Source organism: Ictidomys tridecemlineatus, chromosome 9, assembly GCF_052094955.1.
Source record: "Ictidomys tridecemlineatus isolate mIctTri1 chromosome 9, mIctTri1.hap1, whole genome shotgun sequence".
Classification (NCBI taxonomy): Eukaryota; Metazoa; Chordata; class Mammalia; order Rodentia; family Sciuridae; genus Ictidomys; species Ictidomys tridecemlineatus.
This window is the reverse complement of record NC_135485.1, coordinates 4,619,030-4,640,831: the sequence shown is the minus strand read 5'-3', so window position 1 is coordinate 4,640,831 and position 21,802 is coordinate 4,619,030. Positions and strand designations below refer to the sequence as shown.

General features: G+C 55.5%; 1 protein-coding gene across 8 annotated transcripts in view; it reads right to left on the bottom strand.

Annotated features, from left to right (window-relative positions):
- Positions 1 to 21,802, bottom strand: part of LOC110597529 (dihydropyrimidinase-related protein 1) — a 153,527-nt gene that overhangs the window by 118,849 nt on the left and 12,876 nt on the right. For 4 of the 8 annotated variants that reach the window (XM_078020993.1, XM_078020992.1, XM_078020991.1 and 1 more), the window contains 5 exons: positions 12,273 to 12,384; positions 11,157 to 11,263; positions 8,182 to 10,524; positions 2,274 to 2,417; positions 156 to 212 (listed from right to left, as the gene is read on the bottom strand). In XM_078020993.1, coding sequence (XP_077877119.1) covers positions 156 to 212; positions 2,274 to 2,417; positions 8,182 to 10,524; positions 11,157 to 11,263; positions 12,273 to 12,384 — 2,763 coding nt within the window. The remainder of the gene's footprint in view (positions 1 to 155; positions 213 to 2,273; positions 2,418 to 8,181; positions 10,525 to 11,156; positions 11,264 to 12,272; positions 12,385 to 21,802) is intronic. The other 4 variants (XM_078020996.1, XM_078020998.1, XM_078020997.1 and 1 more) reach the window with 2 other exon arrangements.

Genomic DNA, 21,802 nt, shown 5'->3' with positions numbered 1-21,802 from the left:
AGGCGTGGGAGGAAATATGTGGAACACTATCTCCAAACAGTGACATGGGGCATTTTCTCTCCTTCCCCCTTCAGTCTAGCATCGGTGTTCTGGGGATGGGAAACACAAAGGCGGTTTGAAGGAGGCAGGTGGCGCTGACGTCACGGTCCCCTCACCTTCAGTGGGGCCACAGCCACGTCGGCCTCATGCTGTTTTCTCTGGAGCTCTTCCAGCTGCGAAGGAAGCGGTCTTGGTCACATGGTGCCCCGCTCCTGGCCATCCCCGGCCTCCCAGGGCAGTGGACTTGGCTTGACCCCTGCCTCCTCGCCCCCTTTCCTTGCAGAGGACTCGTCCAGGAATGGGGCCTCTTCCATCCCCACTGAGTGGGACGGAGGCTGTGGCCCTGCAGAAGGCACTCTGCCAGGCCGCGGTCTCAGCGGCCAGCTCTGAGGCTGCTTCCATGGGGAAGGACGCCTGGTCCCGAGGCCCTCACAGAGCCCAGAGACTTCCAGCCTGGTGGCACCACTCAGCCACTCACTGACACCCCTGCCAGTCCCTCTGCCTCGGTTTTTTCACCAACTGGGGGGATGTCACTGTCCACTCAGGGTGAGGCCTGCAGCAAGGAAACTGTGGATTGAATGACAGAAAGACTGAGAGTCATCCTGGCCTCCGTGGGCACTCGGTGGATGGCAGCTCTCCTCATCACGCATGGGGGCTAACCTTGGACACAGTTGCTCTAAAGCGGCTCCTGGAGAGGGGAGTCAGGACCCTCTCTCAAATTTGGTCTGGCCCATGGTGCTCAGCTCCCAGAATAGCAGAAGTGACACCTGGCCTGGCCTTTGAGAGGACAGGTGTGTCCACTTTCAACCCTTTTCAGGGTAAGACACAAGGACAGGCCCAAAACAGAGGGCAGAGGTCTGGGTGTGCTGCCCCTGAGCCACCCCGCAGAGGTGCCAGGCACATGTGCATGGAGCCACCTTGGACTTTCCAGCCTAGTCCAGTGTCCAGTGAGTGACCACCGAGTAACCCCCACTTGTGCCCAGCTGAGTCCCATCTGAAATCCTGCCCCATAAGATGTGAGGCAGTGGCTACGCCTGAGCGCTTTCCAATAGTGAAAACCCCAAAAGAGGTCCCCAACCTCTTCTGGCCTCTAATAGTCCTTCAGCCTCCCATGCCCACGTGCATCAGAACATGTGTGTATATGTGTGTGTGTGTGTGTGTGTGTGTGCCTACAGAATTACACTATGCAAAAGACACGGCATTGTGTTTGTCGTTTGATGGAAAACCCTGGTGCGAGTTCCACAGGAACACGAGCAAACCGACCTCATCCCTTTCAAACATGAGTATTCTTCCACCATGAGGCAGAAACAAACCACTTCTTTGATTATGGGAATTTTTCTGCTTCCATTTCTTTGCTTAATAAACAAGACTTCATGGATATTTCTATAAGCCTGTTTGGGGATACCTTTTGGAATATATGCAAAATTTCAGCTTCAAGCAGACTGTCTCATATTCAAAAGGCACTTAATTTGCAGGATTCCATGAGACCTTCTCCCCACCTTGGTTTAGGAAATGGCATGAGTGTGTTGCTTTGGAATGAGTGTGTGGATGTTTGCAATTAAAAAGTAAGAAGATGAGCCGTAGATGAGGAGAAACTGCCTTTCAAATCACACATCCAATTGTTCTTCAGTTCTAGTGTTTTATGGACTCCTTAGGATTTTCTACGTGAAAGACTGTGCACAATTATTATCTATCAATTCATATTAATTAAAATTTGAGATAATCACAGAATCGCATACAATTGTAGGACATGATGGAGAGATCCCTTGTGTGTTCTGTCCAGTTTCCTCCTCAGTAACATTTTGTAAGACTGCAGTGTAAGGTCCAATGAGTGACTGCGTCAATGCCACCCCTGATCTTACCTGGGTTCCTGTGGTTTCACATGAGCATGTGCTTGGTCAATGCAATTTCACCCCATGGAGGCTGCATGTGGCCACCCCACCCTGATCCTGGCAGCTGCGACAGCGCAGGAATCCTCTCCAGGCCTTTCAGAACACACCCACCCTGTTCCCGTAGAGCAAGGGCTTGACCTTTCTTTATGTAAACTTTAAGGCTGTGTAAAAACCATATATGTGTGCATTTAAAAATTTTATTTATCAGAGGCTACTGGTTGGAGGAATGACAGTCCCCTTCTTTTCCCTCCTTACACCAACCTATATTTAAATATCTAATAGACATTACCAAGCCCCTGGGAGCAGAGTGCTCCCCATGGAGGAGGTGTTGGCCCCACCTACCTTGCCCTTGAGCTCCTCCTGCCGCTCCCGGTGTGCCCACCCCTGGTCTCTGAGCTGGCACTTCAGGGTCTGCACCTGGTGACGGAGCCGCTGGGCACACAGCCTGGGGTCCTCTTCAGATGCCTCGGCCTCTGTGTCCTGGAGCTACGGAAGGCACAGATCTGAATGAACTTAGGTTCTCGGGTACATTCCCCCCACTTTATGTGGTCTACCTATATTTTCCTCACAGAAAGAATAAATAGAACTTAGAAAATAAGGGGACAAATATTTTAAAAACCCCAAATCCCACCAGCCAGCAGAATGGTGGGTACCGGCCCTGCTCCTCCATGCCTTTCCACTGTCCCTCCTGTCCACGGGTGAGTGCAAGGCTCACACTGGGGTCCCGAGGAGTGTCGGGAGGGTCCAGGGAACCCCAGAACAACAACCGAGGACATTATTCTCAAAAACATGCCACGTGCAGTTTGTTGAGTCTGCTTTAATAGTGGTCCCTGGCCGCTATCCTCAAAGACAGTCCCATGAATGGAATTTCACGTCCAAGTCAAATCATCAGACACTGAATCTATTAAAGCTTCGTGTCTTTATATAAAACAGAAAATGCTGACTTCCATGAGCTCACCCTTCTTGGACGGAGCATGAGGGCCACGCTTTCCCCTGGCTGCAAAGGACCTGTGGGAGGACACAGCCCTGTAGGAAGTGGGCTAAACAAGGGACACCCACCCATATGGTCCTGGATTCTAAGTCCTGATTATTAGAATAACTTACACCCACCTACAGACTCGAGTTTCTATGTGTTCACACGCACCCACAGATTTTTTCCTTCATGAAAGCTAGTAAGCAACACATGTCCTTGACTTTTCTCCCTTGACTCCAGGCCATGTGCTTTCCCCTGTGGCCAAATGCTGCTGAAAATGCTATTGTCAGGATGTGGGTAGCCTTCTGTGGCCATGCTGGGTGCTGGGGTTGTTCTAACATTGAACAGGCCTCTGGATTCTTCCCTAGGATCATAGGAGGGGAGCTTCCAGGTCGAAGGGTGGGGCATCGGTCAGCTCAGGGTACACCAGGGTGGCTCAGGAAGGAGCAGCATGGCTAGCAGCAGCCAGCAGCAAGAAACGCCCTTCCCTGGCCTGTGGCAGTCCACCTGGACCTAGAGCAGCCGTGTGGGAGGCTTAAGGCCCACGAAGCTCCATCTTCCACCATTCCTGACCCAGGGGGAACGGGTGGGAGGGGATCCTGAGCTCTTCTGTTGGGCAACGAGAGAGGAGAGGGGAGAAGGGCCAGCAGGCAGTCCACCGTGGGTCCACGGCTGACGGGCCTCTCCGTGTGAACTGGGTCCACAGGAGCAGAATGGGATGTTGTTTTTTAATTAACAGAAATTCACGCTGCGTGGGCCTGAGACTCACAGGCTGGGCCCTGTCAAGAACAGATGGGTGCTCCGAATGCTGCCGTCCAATTCAGCTCCAAGACTTCAAAACAACTTGGCCTTTGGGAAGTTGGTGTCTCACTGTTGCCTCCCCCCTCTGGTAGTGACTTGGACAAGGGCTTTGTCCCCACAAGTCCTAGGAAAGAGTGCCCAGCAACCTCTCAAGAGAATGAGGGTCAGGGCCTGGCTGCATGTCACCCAGCTTGCTCTATAGGGCAGACATGTGAGCTACGCTCTGATTGTGCACTGAGCTTGCCTTGGTGACTTGTCCCTCAAGGAACTCTGGCAGGTGGAGAGACTGATACAGACACAAGCAATTAACACAGTGTGGTAAAGGGCAACCCAACCGGAGGCTTCAGAAGCCTGCAGGAGGCTGAGCACCAAGGTCCATGGTAGCAATGCCAGTGCCCCATTCCCACGGTGTCAAAGCTCCCACTGGGACTGGCTGCAAGCCACCCAGACGACGCAGTGAACACGGAGAGAGAGAGAGAGAGATGGGCATGAGTCAGCTCCAACACCCTCTTCCCCTAACCCAGGCCGGGGGTTGCCCCCCAAAACGAGCCCTAAGGGTAGGCAACAGTTGCTAGGAGGAAGCTGGGGTGCAGAGAGGGCAGGTGAGGGATGCAGAGAATCCAGGCTGGTGGCCCTGGGAGTGCGGTGGGCAGAGCTGAAGCTTCTAGAGCCTAGGGCCAGGGTATTGCTCATGTGAGTGGCTGGCTTTCGTACCTAGTATGACAGTAGCCTCAGGGGGGGTTTGGGCCCAAGAGTGGCATGGCCAGGCTTGAGACTAAGGGTGACAGAAAGGGGGACTTTCTTCACCCCTTCCTCTGTCCAACTCCAGTCCCACGGATTCTACTCTTAGTTACTGACCTAGGTTCTCAGCTGCTACGCCTCTTGTCTACAGAGCCCAGACTCCTTCTGTCCACTGCTTCCCACCGCCCACTGTCCCCTCTCCTCGCAGCAGTCACTTTTCATGCCTTGGGTCCTGTTGTTCTCCTGCTCAAAATCCCACTGTATTTAGAATGGTCAGCGGGAGCCTAGCAGCCTCCTGGGATCCTTCTTGGGACAGTTTCTCCAACTTCGCCTCCTCCCAGCCTCGGTTGGTCCACGGTGGCCCAGTCGCACCAGCCCCCTCCTGTTCATCAAACCTGGCTCCCCACTGCCGCAGAGCCTGGCCACTGCCTGGCATCCCCTGCCCACCGTTTCTTCCCAACCTTGGAAGCTGTGGCTCCACAGTCGCCTCCTTAGATCCCAGTCTGCCCCAGGTCAGAACAGCTGGTATTGGAAAACTATGGGATCGGGGAGAACACAAAAAAATAGTTCTGCGCCTACACTGGAGGGTGGCCAAGCAGGACCACAGCTCTCCAGAAAAAGGAATACAATAGGGCAAGTTCCCTCCAAGTTCCCTGGGTCTCTCTCTGAAATATTTTCAAACATTTATTAAGGAAAAGAACACCCTGATGATAGCATTTCTGGGTCGGGGACAAGGGACCGAGCTCGGGAATGCTGAGACAGCTGGGGATTGTGGGACAAACAGAAAACCCAGACACTGTCCTAGAAATGCCCTCAGGGCCTTGGCTGAATCACAGGCTGTGTGGTTTCAAGACTGAGACCCTTGCAGGGGACAGCCGCTGGGAGGCCTGCTACCCAAGAGAGCTCTGAGGTCACATGCCACCAAGATGATGGCAGCACTCTGGCCAAAGCAAGGAGAACAGCTTCAGTGAAGGCTCTGCACACTGAGCTGAAGCCACTGAAAGGCCCTGACCTAGAGAGAAGGCCACACTTTGGGAGTCACAGCAAGCCCTGGGGTAAGACGACCTGCTGATCAGCCAACAACCTGTCAAACATCCAGTGGCCAGCCAGAACAGAACCCCTTGGCCCTCTTAGAGGATGATGGTCATCAGCAATCTCCACAACCCCTCAAAGTCAAGCAAAAAAGTTCTTTCAATTACTAGACAGGTAAAGAAGCAGGTAAATGTTCACCAAGAAGTAAAACCACCAATAGGAGCAAGCAAAGAGATGGTTTAGATACTGGAGTTAGCACATAAGAAAGACCTGAAAAATAACTATGAGCTCACTTATCATATGAAAAGGTAGACAAAATGAATAAAAACATGGAGTGTGTCAATAGACAACCAGAATCTTAAAAAAAAAAAAAAAAAGAATAAAATGGATTCTCTAGGCCTGTGAAATACAATCACTGAAATTAGGACCTCATTGGGTGGATTAACAAAACCTGACACAACAGAACACAGGATTGGCAAATTAGAGGACGAGTCAATAGAAATGCAACCTGAACGACAAAGAGGAAAAAAAGAACCGTTTTCAAAAGATGTGGGATTCAGACAAAAACCCTAGATATCTAGGAGGAAAGAGAAAAATAAAGCAGAATAAAATATTTGAAGAAATAACAAGCAAGAATTTTTCAAGTTTGATAAAAGTCATGAATATTCAACTTCAAAAATCTCAGAAAAACCAACCAGGATCAATACAAATACCCCCTCACCCAGACATGTCCAGTCAAGCTGCCCACAAAACAAACCCACAGACAAAAAGGAAATGTGAAAAGTAGCCAGAAAGGAAGCAACACAAGTCTTTCAGGGTGAAAATGGTCACTTTAACAGATCCCTGGACAGGAACTCGGGAGGCGGGAGACAGTGGAACGAGACCTTTAAGGTTACAAAGGAAGGGAGAATGCGGGCCGCCTACAACCCCGCGTTTTAAATTGGGTGGTGAAAAAATTGCTTTCATAAAAAGAATTATGAAGAGTCAATCACCAGGAAGCCCTCAGCAAGCTCTTAAGGAAACCAGACCCGGGTGAGGAGGAGTGAGAAACAGCACAGCCGGGAAGACAGAAGGGCAACACGATCCGTGACCACTAACAGCTGCGAGGGGACAGGTGTGCCACACACGGGAGTGGGACCCAAATAAAGGTTCTGCATAATCCGAGATGTGGCAAAAATACAAATTTAAGAAATATTTAGGTAATCAACAGATACATTTGGAATTTCTTGGGTGATCACTAAAAAAAAATGAACTAGAATGCATGATACCGCAAGCTACTGAGAGGAAAGGGAATAATCAATAATAACTTAAAAAGAGACCAACACCAAAAGCAAAGTCCTGAAAGAAAGAATAAAAGGAAACAGAGTAGATGAGACAAATAGAAAAAATAGCAAATAGATTTTAAACATCACAATATGGCGGTGAAAAACAACATAACTGAAGGAAGGAATACACAAACACACACTCGGACTTGGAGATCTTGAAATGCATCTTGGTAAGTGACAAAGAGAACAGACCACACATTAGTGAAGATGAGAAGATGCAGTCATCCCAGCCTAGTTAGTACCACTAACTAGTACTCGCCAGTTGCAGGGTATTCATTGCTTATGAGGGCATGTGGGATAGTCAGCAAAATAGACCATACCCTGACCATAAAACAAGTTAAATAAGTTTCAAAAAGAGTAAAGTAATACAGTACATGCTTTCTGATAACCATGAAGTAAAACTAGAACTCAGTAACAAAAAAAAGCCAATAACTCCCCCAGAAACCTGGAAATTAAGTCACATGTTTCTGAATAAACCCTGGGTCAAAGAGATCACAATAGATATTAGAAGCTACATTACTTTGAACTGAACAGACACTGAGTCAAAATCAGTGGGAGGGGGCTGGGGTTGTGGCTCAGCGGTAGAGCGCTCGCCTAGCACATGCGAGGCCCTGGATTCCATCCTCAGCACCACATAAAAATAAATAAATAAAATAAAGGCACTGTGTCCAACTCTACCTGAAAAATAAATACTAAAAAAAAAAAAATCATTGGGATGCTTAGAAAAAATTAGGTCTTTAAATGCATCGATTACAAAAAATAAAAAAGAGTTGATAAATCAATGATCTGAGCTTTCTACACAAGAAGCAAGAAAAAGAAGAGCAAATTAAAGAAAAGGAAGATGTAAGAAGAAGCCAGCGAAGTAAAACACAAGCAAACCATAAAGAAAATCAGTAAAACCAGAAGTTGGTTTTCTGAAATGGGATAAATGGTAGGTGGGGGGAGAAGGGAGGGGCAGGAGGAGAAGAGATGGGAGCGGAAGGAAGGGCGCCCGAAGGTGGAGAGGAGAGACTGGATGAGAAGGCCGAGTGGACACGGGCTCAGCACTGACGGTCCCACAGGCAGGACCAGCACACGTGGGCATGGGGGTCCTTCCTGGGCGTCCTGCAGGGGAGCTCCTCGGGGCCCATGGAGGGCAGGCTGAAGTCTTACCGTAGGACACACGGAGATCTGGAGCCAGCCTCCTGGGAGAGTCCCAGCTCCACCCTCACCCGCTGGGTGACCTTGGGCAAGACCCTTCACTTCTCTGTGCCTGTGTTTAGTCACCTGTTGGATGAGGCTGGTGATGGCACCTCCCCCCAGGATGCTGGAGGAGTACCCGGGTCTGCAGGGGGCCCTGGAGCCAGCCAGCACCAGGGAGGCCAGCAGGTCCACTTACCTGGGGGCCGCTGCGCGAGGTCCTCAGGGCGTGCCCTTGGTGGGGACACCATGGCCTTTTCTCCTCTCCCTCCAAACGCGCTGCTCCTCCTCCTGCCCCGCCCCTTCCTCGCAGGACACGGGGGACGTCAGCATTTCTCCAGACCAGTGACGGAGCGGTAGAACCAGCGCCACATCCGGGATCCTGCAGGTCCAAGGCAGGGCCCGTCTGCCCTCCAGGGACGCCCACTGCCTCCTCCAAGGGTGGCCCGCAGGGGCTTGTGACCTGCACCCCTGTGTCCATGGTGCACACCTTGTCCACCGCCACCTTGGTGCTTTCCTGGGGTTGATGACGGCCTCCCAACGAGCGTGCCCTGTCCCCACTGGTGTGCAAGGCCACTTCCTGCTCCAGGGCTCGGACCCTGCGAAGAAGGCGCTCGTTCTCCCCATGGGAGGCCCGGACCATGCCTTCCACCCCCAGCCCCACACCCCTTACCAGCTCTTTATAGCTGACCCCAAGCTCCGAAATCAGTGCCTTGAGCTCCCTGTTTTCCAGGGCGACGTGCTCCCTGGGGCCACGGGATTCCCTAGCGCTCTGGGACATGGCCCTCCGGAGTTGGCCTAGATCCCTTTTCAGTTTGTCGTTTTCCTCCTCGAGCTCCGAGATCTTGCCGTAACTCTGCGCATTGCACTCTTCCAGGTCGGAAATGGTCTGTGCGTACTGGCCCAGCTCCCTCCTGAGCTGGGCCAGGTCTCCCTCCAGCACCTGGTTGGCCTGCTGGAGGCCGCACACCCGGGCTGCGCGTCGTGGGCCCTCTGCCTCGAGGTGGCAAGCTTTAGGACAGCATCCCTCTTGGTCTTCCCGAAGTGCAGCCCTGTCACATAAGACCCGGCTCCTCTCGTTCTTCAGTGAGGAAAGAAGCTGATGGAACGTGGCCCTGGCCCTCTCGAGGGTGTGCCAGGGTGTGGAGAGCGCGTTCCTGTGGACCTCTGCAGGGTCCAGGCTGGCTTCCTCCTGATCAGGGGACGTCCCTGCAACAGCTCTGCTGGTGTCCTGGGCCACAGTCTGTTCGAGGCTGGTGGCCTCTCCACTCTCCTCACCTCTGCTCTGCCTCCTTTGAGCAAAGCTCCAGTTCTCTCCCACCACAAGGGCCATCTCCCGCTGGTGACCCCAGCTGCCAAGTTTCAGGGTGTTCAGTTGCTGGAAACAGGCCTCCACGTCCTGCTCAAGTGCATCCAATTGGAGAGAATATCTATCCTGTCCTTTGCTCAGAGCCCGAGGGGGACCAGTGTCTTCACCCGGAACAGCCAGTCTGGGAGACTGCGGCAAGCCACACCCTGCCACCGAGGAAAGTGTCTCCTTGCCCTGGCACTGCCTGCAGTCCAGCTCCTGGGGCACAGGCCCATTCCCCAGACTGGAGGCTTCTCGACGGAGCCCCTTCTCCTCCTCCTCTTCTTGTCCCCCAACCCCAGGGCTTCCCTCTGGGGAACGCAGAGCACTTCCACACCCCGGTCGGCTGTCCTGCTTGCCTGGAACCCGCCTCTCAAGGGCTCTGCTCCTCCCTGCAGGGAGCTGACCACCAGCTGGCCATGAAGCGCTAGCCCTGTGAGCCTCTTCCTCTGGTGACAGTCCTCCCAGGAGGCCCTGGCCACAGCCTCCCACCTTCTGCCTCCTGCTCAGGGGTTCAGGCTCCTCTGGGGAGTCCCCCTGCAAAGGAGGCGCTGCACACTCCTGCCAGAGCCAAGGGCAGTAGGCAGTGGCCTGTGTCTCCAAAGACACACTCTGGTCCCCCACGCCCCCTGGAGAGCAGACCCCACTCCCCACACTCAGGTCCTCACAGCTTTCCTGACCTGGCTGGCATCTGCCACCAAGCTCTCCCTCCATCCTGCCCGAGCTCCTCGCCTCCCTGCGCCCAGCTCCCCCTGCTGGGGTCCCTCCTCCCCTGTTCCAAGTGTCTTTTCTGCAGCTGGACCGGTCCATGGGACATGGGTGATCTGAAGTGCATGGAAACCCCTGGCGGGGGGAGGCGTCGGGACTCCTTGTCTGGTGACAACACCAGCTGGGATGTGCCGCAGCACTGGGGGCAGGGGTGGACCTGGTGTCCAGCACTTCTTGGAGCTCCTCTGGGGGAGCTTCCTGGGACAGCAGTGGCAGCAGGAGCCCAGGGGCCCCAGCCAGCCCCCAGAGTGGAAGCGTGGATGTCTGCACCTGGAGAAAGGGCTCCTGGGCTTGGGCGGCTCTGAGACCCTCTGAAACCCAGGCCAGGTCCAGGGCGATGAGTGACTCGTCCATATGCTGCGCTGGGGAAGAACCACACACCAGGAGAAGAGTCTGTCCATCCAGGCTGGGCTCCACCAGAGGAGGCTGTGGATGGAAAGAGCCATCAGCGAGGAGCAGACCTCACCTGACGGTCTCGGTGCCACCTCCCCCGCTCTTCTCCACATGGCCAGAAGGACACCAGGGCCCTCGAGCTGGCCGCCGCAGGGAGAGCAGTCCTCTCCACCCAGGACCTGGGACGAATGTCTTAGCCTGAGGCTTCTCTAAGGTAATGATGATGCCCAGGCCACAGGGAAGGGGGGGATCAAAGAGGGGACTCCAGCCAGGGAGTCAGAGGTGGCCTGCGGAAAGTCACGGCAAGACTGAGACCTGCAGTGACTGGCCACGGCCTCAGGGCAGGTGGGTCCTGACCTCAAGGGCTGGGTGGGGCGGGCTGTGGCAGAGGAGACTGGAGCTCCGGCTGGGCACTGGGGCTGTTTCCCAGGTGCCGAGGGGACGGGGTTCCATGAGGTACAACTCTCTGTGTGGCCACGGGCCCAGGTCCACATGGGGCTCCCCTTCCTCCCATTCCCCAGCCAGGTCCCAGGACAAGGCAGTCCATCCCCTCAGGTCTCCCTCTCAACATCTCCAGAACGTTCCTCCACACGCGGAGCTCCCTCACCCCCTCAGCTGCCGCAGGTGGCCACCCTACGGGGCACACGCCAAGCCTCGGGCCTCACCTGTTCACGGGCAGACCCTGTGCGGCCCTCCGACAGCTCGCCCTCGCTCTCGGGGCCTGGCCCAGCTCCAGCGCAGATGCAGGTGCCGGGTCCCTCCAAGGGCTGGCCTGGAGCAACACGGCCCGGGTTGGAAAGACCCCTAGCAGCTTCCCCTGCTTGTCCCCAGCCACCACACCACCCACTGCCAGGAGAAGACAGAGATCCTCCCCAGGGATGGAGCATGTGATGGTTCCTGGGGTGGCCTGGTGGTCCCCACCCCCTCTGTCAAGGGAGGAGGCTGAGGCTCAGAGAGGCCAGATGACCAGCAGCCGCTGAGCAGAGGCAACCAGGCTCCAGGCCATACACCCCGCCTTGGGCCACAGACACAGCACTGGGCAGAGCCCGAGCCTCCAACCCTGGCATCCTCGCCTGTCAAGAGGGCCATAGATACCGCCTGCCCAGCCCTGCACGGCCGTCACGAGGACAGAGGGACAAACACAGGCGGGCCAGCTGGGACCTGGGTTCACTTGGCAGCTCTGTGTCCTGGGCCAAGGGGATGGCACCCCACCATGGAGGGAGCAGGCAATGCCCCCTGAGCTGCGCTTGGCCCTGAGGGGCTCTGATTGAACCGTGAACACGGCCTAGTGGCAGGGAACGTGGAAGTCACGCCTGGGCCTGTCATAAGATGCATGGCTCACTTGAGGGATAGATTAGGGACAGGGTTCCAAGGTAGCAGCTGCCAGCCCAGCCAGGTGTGAGCCTCACTCCTCACACCAGACCTGCCACCTGTGGGGACAGGCAGCAGCTCCCGGTCACCACAGGGCTTGTGTGAAGACAAGGCCCTGCAGCCACCCTGCTGACGTGACAGGGCCCCTGGCTGCCACCCTTCCAGGGTTGAGGGCATGAGTCTAACTGCCCAGATGTGGCAAAGTCAAAGACGCCTCACAGGCACTGCAGACTCTGGTCCGACTTTCCCCGGCTGTGTGACACTGAGCAAGTGGCACTGCCTCTCTGAGCCTCAGCTCCTGTCAGTAGAGGGGGAGGCCACCCACCCCAGTATCTGTGCACTGAGGGGCTGACCCTGTGATGGGGGTTGTTCAGGCTCCCCCTCCTCCATGCACCGCAGCACCCACAAACCTGCAGAGGCCTGACGTCCCTGGGCACCGTCGAGCCGGCCTTGGCTGCAGGGACCCAGTGCCCCATCCCTGGGCTGGCATGGCGAGTCATCCTGAGCGCGGCCCAGGCCACCCTGGAGGAAGGCAAAGGATTCAGGGATAGCAGGTGCCCTGGCGGGAGGGGGCCCTGCTCCCCTCTGCAGACCCGGGTGCCAGCCCCACCAGCCCCGCTGCTCCAGTTGGCACCTGGGCTCTTGCCATAGATAACAGGGATGGCATTCTGTCCTCAGAGGAGTCTGTCTGTCCAGGCAAGATGCCTCTGGGCTCCATGAAGGGACCCAAGTGTCCCAGCCCTCCTTCCTCCGCGGTTCTGGCCATTTCCCACCAAGGGAGGCCCAGAGGTTCTGCACAATCCTGCTCTTCAACTGTCAAGTTAGGAGGCCAAGCAGGTCCCAGGACCACCCAGGGACACTGATCTGGACCTCCCTCAGCCCGCATGCGGCAGGTGCAGGCAGAACACACAGGAAGGCGGGCAGCCGGGACCCGCTTGCACGCGGGCAAGTCCCAGTGTGTAGGTTCTGTCAGGCGCCAGGTCTGCTCAAAGCCAGGGGGAAACAGAAGGGAACAAATGCCCTGTCCCCTCCTCACCTGTCCCCAGATGGGAACACCTGCCTTAGAGGGCCCCTGCCAGGTCCTCTGGCTGTCCTCCAGCTTCCCTCCTCATTTCTCACAGCCACCAGGGAGACCCTCTAGGCACCCCCTGCCCTGCAAGCCTACAGAATCTGCCCTGTGCTGACAGAGAGCGCCAGAGGTCCCCAGGGCTGTCACAGCTGTCCTGGTCACCCATGTCCTGTGGGTCCCCTGCCCTCTGCACCCTGGCCCTTCTCAGAGCAGCCTCCTGGCCTGCCCGGCAGGGCCTCACTCTCCCCTGGTCTGCGGCTCTGCTGGCATGGCCGGCCTGCCGCCTGCTGGGCAAACCTGCCCTGTCCCGGCTCAGTTCTGCCTTCCTGCCCCACCCAGCTTCTGAGCCCTGGGACTGACAAGGACACTGGGTCTCCAGCCCACTGGTCTCCTCCCCCGCACTGCAAGAAGCCCCTGCGTGGCCTCCCGCCCACCCCGCGCCAGTCCACCTGTGCTCCAGCAGAGGCTGAGGGTCAGAGGTCAGGGCTGGGGCCGAGTGGGCCCAGGGGCCCTGGCAGGCCTGCCACTCCGAATCCTGCCCCTCCTCTGCAAACTGGCTTTGTAACAGGTCTGCCTGGGCGCACCCATGTCACATGAGACAGCAGTAAATAAGGGACTTGGTGGGAAGGGGCTCAGCCTCTCCTAAACTTCCAGCCAGACCCTCGATGAGGCTTCCTCTGGCCTCCCTTCCCTCCCCAAACTAAAGCCCCTGTGACCCTCCACATGGCCTCTCCCCCGCTCCAGCCTGTGATGCTTATTCATCTGGGTCACAGGATGCTCAGGCCCATTTCTGCTAAAAACCCAGGGACCTTGACCCTGGCCACATTGTGACATGTCCCAAGGACTCCCAGCAGAACCAACCGGAATCTCAATCCCAACCGTGGAAACCAGTACCGAGAGCCAGACCGGGGGTACTAGCCTGTGTCCCAACGAGTGGACCTGCAACTGTCCCCTCACTGCCTGTGTCAATATTTAATTTTTAGTTGTAGGTGGACACAATACCTTTATTTATCTTTACGCTGAGGATGGAGCCCAGGGCCTCGCACTCCACTGCTGAGCCCCAGCCCCAGCCCGTCCCCCACTGTCTCTATCCACTGGGCTCCCACTTGAATTGAATGCTCTTCTGCAAACCTTAAGCCATCATTAAGAGAGAGAACACAGGAAAGAAAGTGGATGAGAATCAGGAGAGAGAGAAGGGACGGGGTGGAGAAAGGAAGAGACAAACTCCCAGTGAGAAGGAGGAGGAGAGGGGCTGAGGGGAAGGAGGGGGTCAGAGATCACAGGTCCCATCTCTAGAAGGTGGACATTGTGCTCACGGCCAATCCTGCTTGGGTTGTGCTACAATACCAGGTGGCTCCAGTTCAATCCAACAAATGCTCACTGACCACCAGCTCCCAGGCAGGCCATGCTTTAGAGCTGGGGACACAGCAGGGATAAATGCACACAAATCCCTCCCTTGGGGGACCATCCAGAGGGTCAGAAGAGTGCATACTGAAGTTATCCACTGTCTAGCTTACCCCCTTCATTTCATAAATGATGAAGTCAACACACAGAGAGGGAGAGCAACTTGTCCAAGATCAAACAGCAAGTCAGTGGGAGAGAAAGCAGAGCTTGCCCCGGACTTTCCTCTCCTGCACTGCACTGCTCAGCCTGTCAGCCTTCCCACTTTCAACACAGAGGAAACACTTGCCTGTAACTTTATCTTATTTTATCCTTAATATGAATTTTTTTGAAAGATAAGCAAAAAGAAGAAACCAAGGAACACAAAGATCTCTGGACACAAACATTCGTGTGTTGGAAGGCACCCTTCCAGACACTAGGTGGAGACATTCCCTATGCACAGACAGCTTAAAATTCTATTTATTCAAAATATAATTTTTGGTTTTCTGCATTTTTCATCAAAAGTCCCAGAAGGATCGTTTCTCCCCGAGTTCTGGGGTGGTCCTGAGTGGCTTCCCTGAGATTCTGCTGTCCGGCCTGCCTGGCATTACCCAGCAGCTCCATCTAGGCTGTCCCCACTTTTTGCCACCTACAAACACGCTGGGAAGGACATCACTATAGCCGCTCCTCAAGCCCTCTGTGCCCCCTCTGCAGACAGGCTTGTGAGTCGGAAGTGCGAGCCTCAGGCACAGGTGTGGAGTGCTCCTTGATTGATGGCCTTCCCAAGAGGCTCTGCCCATCTGTACCCGCAGTGGCTCAGGCCCTGTGCAGCAGCAGGTGCCTTTGACATTTGGCAAATGCATAGAAGAAAATGGAGTCTCAAGGTTTTGCTTATTTGCATTTATTTTTAAAACAGTAACAATTCTCGTGAGCTTACTGTCCATTATCTCCTTTCATGTGGTTTGCAAACAGTGGCTTCGCTGTCTCCGACTGTTGGCACGGCCTCTTGGAGCCCTTGCCTGCTGCTCCAGTGAGTGGCAAGTGGTGGATGCCTCCTGCCCAGGTGCAAGCAGCTGCCTGCCATTCCCAGATCGTGAAAAGACGGGTGTGGCGGCTGCCACCAGGGGTCGCTCTACACACAGCGCAGAGGCGGAGAGACTGGAGGGAGCACAGGAGCACAGGGACCAGATGTGCTCTCACCTCCAGGATGACAGCGGACAACTGGGCATTTTAAAGAGGCTGATTTTGCATCTTTGCAGAGCCTCTCTGTGACCCGTGGGCCTGCACTGCCCCGGCCATCCTTGGCTGCAGCAGCCTGGCCACACAAATGCTCACACTGGCGTGTACATCTGCCGCCCCATGTTTTTTTTGAAGAGCAGGTCCCTGATCAGCTCAGCTCCCAACCCCCTGGCACTGTGCTAGGACATGACAGTGTTCCCAGGAAAAGCCCCGACAGCCCCTCCAGCGTCACTTGCTTTTAACTAACTTAAAAGTTGCTAATCTGAGAAGTCACACAGCTGGACAATCCGTTGTCTCCCATTAGCTTGCTGAAGAGGACACCTCTGTCACCTCTGCTGTGGAGGCCATGGGTTACTCTTCAGGGACCTGAGGCCATTGTCACCCAAATATAGACTCTTTACTTGGGCCCACAGACGTCCAACAGGGAACAAGAGGAAGTTGGTTGGCGCCTCTGTCTTCAGGTTGTGTTCGTCCCTGTGGTGTCCCAAACCTTGGGGTCAGATTCTGCTCAGTTCTGCATGGGACATATGATCACTGGAGAGGCGTTGTCTGGAACCATGATCCAGGGTTACCTTGACCTGGACAGATTTGCCCAGGCTCTCTCTCCCCGTTCGAGGACAAGGACAACTGCCAGGCGCTGCCAGCAGAAATACTAGACCATGAAAGGAGGGAAAGGAGGTGGCCCTCAGTCCCTGGGGGACTGCTGCCCAGCTCCAGAAAAGACATGGCCCTCCTCCCCTTTATTAGCCGACCTAGCTCCCACTCTCGTTGGTCCCATGTCTGTCCCCTCTGAGAGCAGAGTGCCCACCTCTCCAGCCCTGGGCCACCAGCGCAGCCTCCCTCTCCCCACATCCTGTCTGTGGCATGGGGTTTCCCATGAGGTGAGCCAGACCTGGGTTGTGTGACAGTAGCTGCCGCCATGTCCTCACAAGCAAGCATTCATACACACTTGCAGGTAGGCCGCCCTCTCCTGGCCAGGTCCCTTCGCCTGGGACCCTGAACAGAAGCTCCCTCCCCAGGCTCCTCCCAAGACTGGGAATGTCCTTGAAGTAGTCCATTCTTTGGGGGACCTGGGCTCCAAGCAACATGCTGGAAAGATTTTAACTGTGTGACACCTGGAAAATCAGGGACTCCTCTAGATTATGGGTTGGGGACAGGGACACTAATGCCTGCTCCAGCTGCCTCACAGCACCCAAGGGCTCCTTTTCAGGAAAGTGCTTTGTACATAGGAAGCAAACAGCACGTTCTCCTAATGACTGCCCTCCCGATAACTCACTCCTGGGCTCCCTGAGCACGTCCATCAACAGACAGGGGCGAGGGCTGCGTCCCTTTCAGATCCTGCTTCTTCCAGTTCCTCCGCAAGTGACTTTATCTCCTGCCTCGGTTTCCTCCTCTGCACAACGAGGCCCCTTGCTTTCCAGTTTCTATGTGTGACTTCCCAGCGTTGCCACTCGGCGGCGGGAAGGTTCCCCCCAGGCAGTGAAGCAAACACTCCCCCCTCGCTCACTTGTAGAGTCGCTGGTTCAGCCAGCCTTTCACATGTGGCCAGGACCTGGGATCCAGAGCTGAATGACCACTCTGTGGAGATGGGCACAGGCAGGTCAGCAGTGGGAACAGAAGGTCGAGGGGCCATAAGATGGTCCCACTGTGCCGACCCCCACGTGCTTTCAGTTCGCCTACGTCCTGCCTGGCTTAAGTGTATGGACACACCACGTCCCCAGCAGACTCCCCGCCATCTGCAGGAGAAAAGCAGGTCTGAACTGCTCATGGGAAGAACCCAAGCTGCCCTCACACAGACCCGTCCCACAACTCAGGGAGCTAAGGAGTGTTATGGTTTGGAGGTGAGGTGTCCTCCAAAAGCTCATGTGTGAGACAAGGAAAGAAGGTTCAAAGGAGAAAACAAAATGCTGGGTTCCGAGAGTCTTAAACCAATCAGCACTTAATCGGGTGGTAACTGAAGGCAGGTGGGGTGTGGCTGGAGGAGGTGGGTCATTGTGGGTGTGGCTGTGGGGCATGTATTTGGTACCTCCCCAGTGGATCTCTCTCTGCCCTCTGATCACCATGTGAGCCACTTCCCTCTGCCACACTCTTCTGCCGTGATGTCCAGCCTCCCCTGAGCCCTGAGGACTGGAGCCTACAGTCCATGGACTGAGACCTCTGGCGCTGTGAGCCCACTAATAAACGCTTCCTCCTCTACGGTTGCTCTGGAGGGTCTTTTAGTCACAGCAGCAAGAAAGCTGAGTAAACCAAGGGTAATGGCCAACACAGCCCTGTAAGAAAGGTTTCAATTACAACCGGTCAGCATGGGCCAAAGTGACCTAGAGAGGTCATGGCAGTGGGCACTTGAAAGTCTGATGTCATTGATGTCAGTCAAGAGTCAGCAGGTGGACCTGGGCAGGTATCTCTGGAAACTTCCCTGACACCCCAATAAAGGAGGCACCCCTGCTGTCCCTCTCCTCTCTGAGAGGACCCACTGTCTCCCTTGAGAGTGTCCCCTTTTCCCCTTTCCCAACCCTTCTAATAAGCTCATGCCTGCTACTCTGAGTGACACGTCTGAGATCTGTCCTCAAGGTAATCAGAACCAAGAGGTGAGATGACTTGTCACCCCAAGGCCGGAAGGCTACAGGACCCAGCCTGGGTCCACTTGGCCTCTGCCAACAGAGCCCCACCAGGCAGAGGCACTTGGGACCTGTCATCACCTGGCTGTAGCAAGGAGTTGGCCACCTCAGGCTGTGTCCTCTCATCAGCAAGGGACATGAGAGCCACCTCCTCCAGAAGTGAGACAAGCACTCCAGGAAATGTCACTCAAGCCATGACAAAACAGATCAATACAGACTGCCAGGCGAGCCCTGGGCCAGCTGAAACTCTCCTGCTGTCATTTGTCATGGGCCACTGTTTTGGAGAGCTGGACTTTGGAATCCTGGATGGCCCAACCACTTCTGTTGCTGAACGTGACCCGCCTCTCACTCTGCCTGTGCCCATCTTCAAAGGGCTCTCTGCCAACATCACAGGGAGACAGCCAGTGCCACCTGTGTCATCCAGCAGAAACCCACAGGGCAGACAGGTGGCCAAATGACACTGTGGTAAATAAGCCCAGAGAGGCCAGATCTGTTTTCAGCCACAGGACTGAGCAGGGCTGAGCCTCTTCCTTCCTCCCGCCTTGCTCTTAGTGATTATTCCCGGCCCCTTCCTGTGCCAGGTCGGAGCTCGCTCTGGGGACTAACAGGAACACAGGGCAGCGCCTGCCCTGGGAGAAAGGGTTTTGGGGCAAAGAAGCACCCTGCCCAACCACCCACGCTGCTCAGTGGCTCACTTGGCAAATGCCCTGGCACCCTGTCCAGCATGGCAGTGTGGGCATGAGGACCAAGGGGGATAGAGAGGCACCTGGGTCAGAAGGAGGAGGGCAGGAAACCAGAGTCATCACCGGCCACACAGTGATGGAATAGCACTAGAGTGAAGTCCTATCCCTCTGCCTATGAAAGCGACCTTATTGGGTTTGGGGTTTTGTTTTTTGTTTTTGTTGGTACCAGGGATTGAACCCAAGGGTGCTTAACCACTGAGCCACATCCCAGCCCTCTTTATACTTTATTTAGAGACAGGGCCTCACTGAGTTGCTTAGTGACTCATTGTTGCTGAGGCTGGCTTTGAACTCATGATCCTCCTGCCTCAGCCTCCCGAGCCGCTGGGATTACAGGTGTGCGCCACCAGATGTCATCAGGTTAAGGTGGAGTGACACTGGAGTAGGCTGGACTCTGACCTAACCGGGACTGTTCCTTAAGAGACACGAGAAGACAGACGCAGAGGGACGGGCTGTGAGAACACAGAGCAGAGCCTGCAGGGACGATCTGGGCTGAAGGGTGCCCACCTGCCCCCAGGAGAGAGGTCATGAGGAGCAGACTGTGCCCTGAGCCTTGGGAGGGAGCACAGCTTTGTTGCCACCCTGATTTGTCCAGAACTGCGAGCAGATGAAGGCCTGTTGCTCCAGCCACCTGAGGAGCTCTGTAATGGCAGCCCCTGGAAGCTGACACGCTGGGCCTTGCCAGTTTCCCAGGGGAGCCCAGTGACCTAATCCCCACCTGTAGCAGCAGCCCCACCCGGCAGGGGTGCCTCGCCTGCCCTGGGGCCCTCTGGGGCCTCTTGCTGGCCTCCTGGCCATGCTCTGCTGTCCCAGGCCTTCCTCCTGCTTCTCTTCCTCCCAGTGGCCAGACCTGTAGCCAGAGCCACCCCCACCCGTGCGGAGGGCTGTTCTCAGTCACAGGAGCAGGAAAAGCTGCCCTGGGAAAAGCCCCCGTGGGGAGGCTGGTGGATGCGAAGGGAAGGGCAGGGACTGGAATTAAACCCAGGCCCTCGCCCCTCAGCCGAGTCAGTGTGGGCAGGACCTATCTGTGAAGAGGGCCTGGGAACCCCTGCCTGGCAGAGGCACCTGAGGATGAAGTGAGGGACAGGTGGCCAGTACCCTCCTGTCTGACCTCCCAGCTCCAACAACCAGGTAGCTCTTCCTTGAAAGCCACAGCTGCTTTCTCTGTCCCTTCGTCCATGCACAGGCTGCTGTGACATGGGAGCTGGTGGCCAGAGGCCCGTGCGCCCCAGGGCCTGTCACCTGCTCTTCTGCCAGCCTCCAGCAGAAACCTCCTGTCAAGGAACAGCCCTCGGGGAAAGCAAATAAAAAGCCAAGAGTTCCGCAAGGTGGGCACTCAGGTGGTCCCAGCCCGCGGCCCGCAGGGGAGCACCAGCCAGGTGGAGGCGGGCTGAGCATGGCGTGGACGATGGGTGCCGAAACTGGACAGATCACTCGCTGTGTGCTGGGCACTTGGCTAAGAGCTTTCCCTGACCCTCCCGGATGCAACCTGAGCACCACTCCAGGAAATGTGGCATCTGACCCACTCACTAGGAGAACTGAGGCCAGGAGGCTTGGAAACTGGCCCCAGGAGCCACGGCTGCACTGAATCCCCACTACCCCTCCTCTGGGGTTCCCACCTGCCTCAGGGGCATCCCTCAGGGGCATCTCGCTCACTGCAGTGCTTGATTTCCAGGGGCTCCCACCCCGCAGCCCTGCTCCCTCTGCTGCTCGGCTGGTGACAGGCTTCTGCAGTGCACACACAGGCCTGGCTGGCTGCACCTTAGGGGCAGCTCAGGGAATTTTCAAGAGACTCTGGACTTTGCACCCAGCCTCCAGTGCAGCCCCCTGGGGCATCAGGACATTCCAAAGAGAAAGTGTGGAACATGGAGAAGATCATGCTGGCAAGGGGCTTGTGAGAGGATGTCAGGAAATGAGCCAGTCTAGCCAGTGAGGCTCTCCCAAGGCCCCTCGCGGACAAGCTCTGGCAGCAGCTGGAGTCCCACTCTGGGCTGGCCCTGCTCCCTGCTGACTATGAGGCTTAGTTGCTGGAGCCTGTGGCCAAGTCACTTACCCACCCAGGCCTATTTCTCCCTCTAGGTAGTGGGGGAAAGCCCCTGGCCCACAAAGCCCTGCTCAAGATTAAAGGAGAGACCCCCAAATGGACAAATCATGAACAGATACCTGCTAAGTATTCAGGTACCACTTTCTCTCAATGAACTACTTGGAAGAAACAGCAAGACACTGTGTACAGGATGAATGGAGGGAGGGGGAGTAAGGACATAAGCCAATGCCTAAGTCATGAAAATTACAGAAAGATTCTAAATGACAATTTCCATCTTTGCACGATTTATTTTCCAAACAGCCAGGTCCAATGTTAAATGCACACTTTTTCTTTCATCTGATAAGCATAACAGGGAAGAATGAGCAGGAAATGTACATGAGAGACAAGAGGAAGATGAAGTGCGGAGAAGGCAGACTCTGACCGCAGACCACAGCATGACAAGTGATCTGGGCAAGGTACACGTCACCATCCAGAAGAAACGCAGAGAATTTCAGGTTCCCGTGAAAAGATACATTTGGTTTTTTAATGAGCAACCCTCCTAGAGCTAAGGTTGTGCACACTGACCCGCTGGAGAAGGGGGCCAGACCTTTTGAGGGAGCAGAGCTAAGGCTTCCTCCCCAGGGAGGCGGCTGGTGCAGGAGGAGCCATGCACTTTGAGCTCAATCAGATTTGGATCCAATTCCAGTTCTATCCCTTAGTAGCTGCATGGCAACAGGTGAGACAGATGCTACTTCTCTGAGCCTGGGCTTCCTCATTCTCAGAACAAGGATCCTAAGATTTCCTGCCCCGTTCTCCTGAGCAGGAAAGAAAGGAGTGCCTTTGAGAATGCCCAGCGGTTGTCGCAGCCCAG